Consider the following 9,848-nt stretch of genomic DNA (forward strand, 5'->3'; position numbering starts at 1 on the left):
TACTAAAAAAGCTTATACTTATACTAATGATTTCAAATTTTAATTCTTCTATGCCACACAATCTTACAGACTTTCTATCATTTATAACTATCTCAAACATTTAAAATTATATTTTTATATATTTGTTACATTGCATACATCTATACATACAGACACTATAGATCCATAATATTTTGTTATCTAGAAGGCATGCCCAAAGCTGAAGAAAAGCTATCATTATATCTTACAATTTATGCCTCATGCAGTGTCTAGGTAATTAGGCTCAAAACTCTTCAGGCTAATCATTTCTCAGACCTTGCTGAAAATGTCATTTTATGACCAGTCTACCAAAGCATTATCGTTTTCAATGATGATAGCTGTAAATGGATCATTAAATGGATCATAATTGTCATATTGTCCCAATAATAAAATATAGTCGCATTTTTTCAGGCATAGAGCTTAGGTGTTTTTTTTTTTTCCTTTCTGTTACAGTCAGTGGGATTGTTATCATTGGTTTCAGTGAAAGCAGCATTTGTCCAGAAAGAGTTTTTTGCTTTTCCTGCAACAATTAGCAAAGTTTATAAGTTTATTTTATGTCCTTAATAAACTCAAAGAGGTGAGGGAAAACGTTATGATACCCAGTGAATATTTACACAAGGGGGCAGAGTGCTCTGCTGTGTCAGTTCTGTCCCTGTTTGCATTTCAAGGTCCAATCCTGAAGTCAGTGAAGTGGAGATGGACTCAAACTCGGTGGAAATTCCTGATCAGTGTCTAAGACTATAAATATTCACACTGAGCTGTATAATATTTATTTAACATTTTGGAGCTAAATACCACAGGCAAAATATAACCAAAAGGTCTGGTTATTCATTCCCAAGACTCCTATGTAAATCAAGACAGAGTCAGACCCCTAATATCATGTAGCAGATTCAATGACTGAAGAACAGTATGAAGAAATCAACAACTATTTGGGCCACATTATAGTTTTCAGCTGCTTATGACTACCCTCCAGGAAGCTAGCTTTTCAAATTATGTAGCAATTTATGCCAAAAACTTTATATTCTTTTTCTAAATTTCCAACTCATCAAACAAAGCTCTAACTCTAATCTGTTCTGAACATTTTGCAATTCTTTACTCCGTTTCAGGGTTTACGCCTCGATATCATACAGATGAGGACTACGATGACAACATCTCCAGGAAACCAGGCAACGTCCTGAAAACCCTAGATCCAATCCTTATTACTATCATAGCCATGAGCGCACTTGGAGTGCTTTTAGGAGCCATCTGTGGAGTTGTCCTGTACTGTGCTTGCTGGCACAATGGGATGTCAGAGAGGAACTTGTCTGCACTGGAGAATTACAATTTTGAACTGGTCGATGGTGTAAAACTGAAGAAAGACAAACTAAACACACAGAATTCTTACTCGGAAGCATGAAGGTATAAAGTGAGTGGAGAAGTTTCAGAGAATCGAGATGGAAGGACATAGCTCGGTCGTGCTGGGGAACTGTTGATCTTCTTTTACTGTACAGGCTGAAAAGTGCATTGATGACACTGAGCCAAGCTTTTCTCAGGAGCTTCAATGAGTGTGTAACCGATAAACATGGACACCAACCTGTGTTAACAATCTGAATCATGTACAGTCTGCTTTTTCTGTTGGTTTTATTTGAAATAATCAAATGCTGGTGTTGAGACCAAGTATGATTGACTTATAGTTCATTTTGTCTTTCTTTCTCTCCCTTTCTTTTGTTTTCTGTTAATGGATAATTTTGTTTTTACTGTGCAAAATCCAAGATGCTGTCACAAAATGTATTCAGTGGGGTCCTTTGGATGGACATGCTGTCTGTAGCTCAGTGCCCAGAAATTATTGGAGTAACAGCAATTTAGTGGACTCCTGCACCTGTATTTGTGTATAATTGCTCGTGTTGTGCATAGGCAAAGAAGGTTTAGGATGTTTTTGAAAGTACTGCTGCATCAGTACCAATATAGTGTGTCAGCTCTGTTTACGAAGCAATACAGTCAAATTTTATTGATGTTTTTCAGTGTTGTACTAAATTTTGTGCTTGTGAACTCCATAAAAGAGTATGTGCCATCATCAGACACAACTGGTAACCGAGTGTACTGCCTAAAATCTAAACAAAAAAAGTCCTTGGCACTGGCTAGTGTATGTCCTCTCAAGTGCCTTTTTGTTTGTACTGCTTCTCATTGTGTTAACATTGACTACAGCTCTGCTTCTCTCCAGTTGCGCCCTTGTCTTTAATCATATACTGATGGCTCACTGACTAAAAGAAAAGTATATTTTAGGGTAAGAAAGTAGCCTAAGCAAGGCAACGGCTAATCAGATTTGACCACCTGGCTCGATTGTTCTGCTTTCTGTATTTCAACTTCATGTCTCTTGACCCTTTTGTATAAAGCTGCAATATCCCCTTTTATTGTTCTTTCATATAGAATGTATTTTCAAATGTAAAATCTCTCTCCCTTTTTCTTCTCATTCTCTCTTTCTCTCTCTGAGTAGATTGCATAAACATTTGCCATTGCCAAGGAAAGAAAACTGCAGCTTTAACTTGCTGGTAATGGCAAAGGATTTTATTAGTTTGTGTTAAAAAAATAAGGGAAAATTCTTAACTTTACCCTCCAAAGTCGAACTTTGGGTTTCTTCTTAACAGCATAAAGTGACAGTATCTTTTTTCCTGAAGTCATGAAACACATCTTTTATCCTGAACAACTTGCCTGTTAATTACACTAGGGAAAATGAATCCCTCACTGAAACAATTGCCTTTAAAATGAGAAACTTTCCTCCTCCTGCCACTACCTGAATCAGACTTCTGTTCTCTCAGTAAACCTGTATTTTCATGCTAATCAATGCTAATTGGGCTTGCACATGGGTACTGAGGGCAGAATAAAATCCCACAGTGCATGTAGGGGATGTTCGTACCATTCTGCTGTATCTGACTGGCATCTCATACCACGAGGTTTCTGTTTGACCAGAAGTGCAGATAGTGATAGATTCAGTGAGCTGAGATAATTTAAGCTGTCAGGAAAATGTGCTCAACAATTATGTGGCAATTTTTTAATATTTAGGGACAAATATTATTGGACAAATAATATCCAACAGCTTATGCAGCTGGTCCAGAAGGGTAAAAAGAAACAAGTATGTTGTGCTCAGGAGAGCGCAGGAGGAGGTGAGGGGGCAGAAGGTTTCTCCCCTCCTACCAGTGTGAGGGCAGCCCCAGGCCATCTGCAGTGACCTCCACAACACAGCTGGAGCTGGGGAGCTTCAGCCAATGCAAACCTGGTGGAAGGAGTGTCCTGCGAAGTCCTGAACTCCTTCCTCACTGAATTCCCTCCACAGAGCCAGGGAAGTGATTGTGACTTCTGGAGTTAGTCCTTTCCAAAACTGATTTTGTAGTAGAGCAATGAAGTATCCTGCCCAGGGTTAGGACTACAGAAGGGCTAATTCACCAATGAATTACTACAGCAACAGAATACACCCCTATTTCTCAATTAAATGTTTTGAAGCATATCTACCAATGTAAACAATGCTAATCATAAAACAGAAACTAATCACAAAACAGAAAATCCCGTGGAAACCAGTAACCCAGAAATTGAAGAAGAGGGAGGGAGACTAAAGGTTAAAAATATGAAGTAGGTAGTTGAAAATATTTTAGAGGAAGACTTAATAGAAAAACAGTGGACAGTTGCAACTTCAAAGAACTCCTAAAGCAGAGACTATAGTGAATATTCAAACACACACTTCAGGTCATCATACCTTTACCTAAATTGTAAGAATTACCTCCCCAGGCTCTAGACCTTGGGTCATCCAGAAGGTGAGACGGAGCACCTAAGGCCTGAAAATTAAGCCCAAAATTTAGACCATGAAATGGCCCAAGTGACAAGCTCACTTTGGCAGAGGCAGAATTTTCATTTATGTCTTACAGTGTAAGTTGACCATCATGGTATCGCAGCAGCTAGTTAATTAACCCAAAGATAATGGATTTTTCAAAACTATTTTCAGCATACCACCATGTGCTTCAGTTGTGTTAGGATCTGCTCTCCTTAGCTCAAAACACTTCTAGTCCACTAGCCTGAGAGTTACATTTATATGTTGCCTTGAAGAGAAAATCCCACTGGGGAGCCCAGATGCAAAACTTTTTGAAATATTCCCATGGATTTCAATAGATTCTGGACCAGCTAGCTCTTGGTCTTGGTCTGTTTGAAGAGTAAAGCTGGTGGTTGTTTGTTTTTCTGTAATGTTTTAACATACTGAGAATAGTAAACATAAAAAGAATTGTATCTCCTTTGTGGTCTTCAGACCTTACTATGATAATGAGGATCTAGCACTGAAGATTTGATTTCTCTGAAGGTAATAGAATGAAAGTTGCCCTTCAAAAAAGGAAAAATGATACTGCAACTTTACATTGAAAAGTATCTTGCACTGATAAATATATTTAAAAAAAATTATATGTTTATAAAGTTATTAATTTGTAAAGGCAGTGTTACAAAATGTTCAGTTTATATTGTTTTAGATTGTTTCATAATTTTTAAAGTGTAAAATAACATATTTTTTTCTTTATTGAAAAACTATAAAAATCTTCTGTAGTAAAATGATTTCATTTTACTGGTATATTATTGCTTCATGTTTTGTACCATCATAAAACTTTGTGCAAATTTTTTTTACAGAAATTTTTATTTTCTATGACAATATGACACTTGTAAATTGTTGTTTCAAAATGAACAGCGAAGCCTTAACTTTAAATGACATTTGTATTCTCAGACACTGAGTAGCATAAAAAAAAAATCACATAGAACTGAACTGTAACTTAAATTTCCAAACTATGACTACTACATTCCAAAGAAACAGTTGAATTAAACATTTTCATAAAATATCCCATACCTGATGTATTTTATTATACTAAAATGGATTTGTTTTATTAAATGTCTGTTTTTCTTTAGAATCTTGCAACAAGCACAATGTTTTAATCATGGCTACACTTGTTCGAAGGCAATTAGTTAGAATAAAAGTTAGGATATATCTTGCTAGCTTTAGGTATTTACTGGACGTTTCTAAACTTAAGTTTCTCATCTAATCTGGTTGTCTCAACTATCCTTATGTACAATGGACAGACACCTCGGTAGGACAGTTCATTGTTTAGGGTGGTTTTAGCAGCATGGTTTTAATACTAAGCACTTTGCACATTAAAATTTGTCAAATCTTTATTTTGCACTTATGAGCAATGCACATACTGTCAGTATGTCATTAGTTTGAGTGCTCATGGACATACTTACCTCAGCTACTTTGCTACTCCTGGGAAAAATATTGTGCTTATTACCATATTTTTGATGATTGTGATACTTGAAAATATCAAATCTTTTTTCCTTGAGAGAGCGGTATTGTGGGTATGGGTTTAAAATATGAGCTGGAACTACAGCAATGCTTCTAACAAAACTTTGCTTTGTGGTTAGAGTGGGGATTGCTCTTGAAAACTAGTTGTAAAGGTTGTTGTTCATACAATCACTAAATCCAGATTCCTTAGGAATGTACTTCATTGCATTCTGTTTGTTTCTGTGATACTCAGCCGCAAGGCATTTTGAGGGAAAATAGATGACAATGGAATTAATTAGTGGGAAAAAGAAAAAAAAAATCTATAAAGTGAATCCATTGAGGATGAAGTTGAGAAAAGAGAGACAAGTATTTCAAGTTAAGAAAATTGTCTTTCTTTCATTTAGGGGAAATTGATTAGCCTAGAAGCTAATATTTACTTAGCACTAAGCCTTCCATTTCCCACACTAAAGAGACTGCATGAAGGAAAGACAAAAATACTGCAATGGGTTCTGGTAGTGAAACCCACCATAACCTGTAAACTTGGAAGAAAATAGTGACCAGATGGAAATAACAGATTGTTCATCTAAAGAAAGCCAAAGCCAGGAGTACATAACTCTGAGGTTCAAATATTAGGGTCATGGTCTGCAAAAAGGGTCTTAGGCAAGCAGACACAAGCAAACGCTGTCATTATTTTACAAATCAAAGAAACCAGCCCTAAATCAGCAGCCATGTAGCTGCAGTTCTGGACCCAGTCTCATTTCATTGCCCTTTAGCAGAACATAAAACATGATTATACAGCAACAGGCAGATGCGCAGGAGAGGCAGGGGCAGCCCAGCTGCCGTACAGTTGGGTAAGGCCCCTTGGCATCACGGAAAGGACAGTCATGCCTACCTGTACAAGCCTGCCTGCTGGGCCGAACCTACTGACCCCAGTGGAAAAAGAGGCTCCTCAGTCCTCATAAACTGCCTTCTGTGAGGCATATGAGGACTTAACAAGTGCTTACTAGCATATTTCTAAACTTGATCCCCATATGTCTTTTCTCATGTGTAATTAGTCTATTTTTAATTCAGTTCTCCTAACCCACTTTCCCAAAGTCAAATGTCCAATTTGGTTTTGATTTTCAGATCACAGGTAAATTTGCAGACATTATGGTTGTTAGATCCCAGAACTAATTCCCTTCTTATTCTTTAATTATCCTGTCCTTTGCAATGCATTATGCCTAACAGCATATAGGTTCAAGCAACATTAATTTATTAGAGCTTTAATTTCTTCTTTTATACTATCTTATGCATCGTCACCCATAACCACAATTTTACCTACAAGTGTTTGTTGAATTATAACAAAGTGTTTTTTTTTTTTCCATAGGATACTTTGTATAGCTGTTTTCTTTGCCCATTAGTCCCCCTGTAGACCCTAATTGGTTTTCTACAGTAGGTCAGTTCCCTGTATACAGTTCCGTTTTCATAGTTACACTCATTCAAACTGTAATCTTATCACCTCAGGACTGATGGTGCCTCAATGGTTATAGCTGAAAATCTCATTAAAAAATCTTCTGGCACTTTTCACAGATGGATGGATTCTTATCATGTTTCCAAACCTAATTTCACCTTCAATAATCATATTCTCCTATTTAAATTTACATTGTTTTTATTCATCTTAGGCATTTAATTCATGTCCCTGTCACTGTGCAGCATCACTGTGCACCATGCACTGTGCTTCCCCACAGACAGCTGCATTTTCATCATGGGTGAGCTGGATCCTATTGAAAAAGGAATGACAGCTCTACTGGAGTGTCATTGGTACCAGAGAGAGAGAACTTTTTCACTCAAAGAGGCAAATGGGTGCAGACGTGCCTTTGAAGACCCAGGCAGCATCTCAGGACTGTAAGATGGGCATTCTTCACGCATTATTTTTATCTTGAGCACCTCTATTCCCTTTCCTCTGTAACATGTTTCTCTATGCCAGTTTTCTGCTTCCCTCCCTTCCCAAACACTTTTACATTTCGTATTACTAAGGCGTGCATAGCATGAAATAGCCCTGTTCAGTGCCCACATACTCTGTGTCAGAAGAGAGGAGAAGAGCCCACTTCATCACACCACTCCTTTTCCACATCCCTGTCAGGGATGTGTTCTCCATGTCGGGGTATAACTGGTATCCCTTTAATAAATAATCTACCTTTCAGGAAGCTTCACTGTTTTATAGATCAGGACTGATATCTTTGCATTAATCCATTAATTAAATATTGATACCAAGCTTCCTGCTTAATATTTACTTACCGGCTTCATAACTGTTAGCATAATTGAGTGGGTCACTCTTCTTTTGCCTTTTGAGACTACTGACTAAACCCAGTGTTTTATCTTTCTCTCCTTTTAACCTTCCAATCTGACTGTGTTTCCCATAGCTCTGTCAGCAAGGGAAAAAAAAAATGGAAGCATAGTTGCCCCCTTTCTGTCTATGAGACTGAAATAACTCATTGAATAAGTAGGAGAATTAAATTTATTTTAAAATGAGTTTTTGTGGAGTGAAAAACAAAGACATCAGGCTGGTTAGAGGTGTTGTTTGAGATGGCTGTGAAGCATTAAGGAGGGAGTCACTGGATCTGTCTGAAAAATATCCTGTAACACCTGTAAAGGTTTAACTAGACTGCGAAGTCATGAGAGCACGAGACCATTGAAGTAGGCAAGATGTAAACATATAGGTTTACCCCAGGCAAGGTTGGAAAAAGGAAAGAAAAACATGAAAATACATAGTGCTAAGAGTAGATCGGAAAGGATCTTCTTACTCTGGGATCTACTAGTGTCTCTTTCAATCAGTTCTCAGAAGATGGAAGACAAAACAAGGACTGAAGATAACTAAAGCTCAGTCCTACTTACAGCTCAAACTGGCTAATTCATGTCCTAGAGTTATCAAGCAGCTCTGAGACTGAAACAAGGAGAAGTTGCTTGCCACCACCCTTTGTGTAAAAGGTCTTTGACTCTTAATCCCAGCTCCATTGCATAACCTTCAGTTACACGCAGGCAGCAATACCACTTTGCAGCCATTGCCCACATAATCAAAAGTATAAGAAATATTTGTTGTAGGACATATTTTCTTTCTTTTGCATTTATTTGGCCTTAGTTATTTTTAAGACAATACTTGCAAAATAAGCCATGTTCCCCCAGACTCTGTTTTGCATGGTGCAGGGCACCCCAGATCCTGTTTGTCAGCTTAGGAAGCCCATTGTGGGAACAGACCTCCCATCTGCTCAGCTGATGCTGTTCTGCTGCCCTTCTTCATGGCCTGCTGATTGTTTTGCATCACTATCCTGTTTGCAGTAAGAGGTCACTGAAAGTTCATTTGAAATCTAGACTATTTCAGTGCCATAATATACAGACAACTCAGGATCATCTTTGCTACTTTTAACAAGTCTTTTCACAATCTATTCCCTTTTCTTCATGCATGCTGAGGTCTTTAAGTGGTCAACTTAAATCCATATATCTCAATAAAGTGGCTGAATTACTGCCATTGAATGGTAGGCCATTATCTACAATTAGTTTATGGCTCTTAATAGCTATTATTGCAAAAGATGGATTTCTCTATAGCATGTGTCTTACCAAAGATCCTGTTAGTACTCTTGCTTATGAAAATTTAAGTGGTAGCTGCTTTCTGGAGAAGATCAGGTTACTCTCCAAGCTGAAATAAACTGGTACCAGCTAACTACTATGGGTAATAAATAGGTTATATGCTTTGTGAGGACTCTGGTTCTTCTTTGCTATGTATTGTTTGCAATAATGTAAGTATGCACAGCGCTAGATAGCCAAACAGACTGAAGAAATGCTGTGAAGGTGTCACCATCTAGTTTAAGAGAAAAATACTAAACACCTATCAGCCACAGAGGACAAAGTAACTTGTCTCAAAAGAACAGCTTTTCTTTTTCTGTTTATAGAAGTGTGGTGTTTAGAACACCTAGAATAAGTGTGCGTCATTTCGATGGAGAAAACGATGGATTTATGAATCTCCTTGAGGAAATGCCTTCTGATGAAGGACATGAAGGAGCAGAGAGTAGAGGCAGAGTAGATGGGGTCATGAACTTCATTTTACTTCTCATCATGAGTAATAGTGCTAAACTGATAGTCAGTCAGATCTTTCATTTTCTTTAATTTAACGCTATTCTTCTTGCTCCTTGCATTACTGACCCCACATTATAACTGAACCATGTGTTTTATTACAATGCTAAGCACTGCTTTAAATGCACATGAGAAGATTTCAGTGCTCTTTATACTGCACGGTTACGTGTGGTGAGTTTTGCTCTTTTCACATAAAGAACCATCTCAGAACTAACAACTTGTATTATTTTAATCAAGTCTCATTTCACACAGGTTGTGAACTTTAATACAGACTGCCATTTCTTCTGGGTTTCAAATATAATGCACAGCTCAGCACAAGCCTGACCTTCGTGGTTTTATCTCTGCACATATTTGCTGAAGGTACTTCATTAGATACCAGTGCTGATAAAGCTTTCAGCTTTCTTACTGGCTTTTTTGGAGCTGTTGCTGATTACCAATACAC

The 9,848-nt window shown here is 37.6% G+C and overlaps 1 protein-coding gene across 4 annotated transcripts in view; it reads left to right on the forward strand.

The window, feature by feature from the left end:
• The window catches only part of NRP1 (neuropilin 1), a 111,979-nt gene extending 107,112 nt beyond the window's left edge, over nucleotides 1-4,867 (forward strand). For all 4 annotated transcript variants that reach the window (XM_080581223.1, XM_080581224.1, XM_080581225.1 and 1 more), the window contains exon 18: nucleotides 1,125-4,867. In XM_080581223.1, the coding sequence (XP_080437349.1) occupies nucleotides 1,125-1,414 (290 nt within the window). In that variant the 3' untranslated portion in view covers nucleotides 1,415-4,867. The remainder of the gene's footprint in view (nucleotides 1-1,124) is intronic.
• Nucleotides 4,868-9,848: the final 4,981 nt, after the last annotated feature.

This window comes from Anser brachyrhynchus (assembly GCF_964034855.1).
Source record: "Anser brachyrhynchus genome assembly, chromosome: 2".
Lineage (NCBI taxonomy): Eukaryota > Metazoa > Chordata > Aves > Anseriformes > Anatidae > Anser > Anser brachyrhynchus.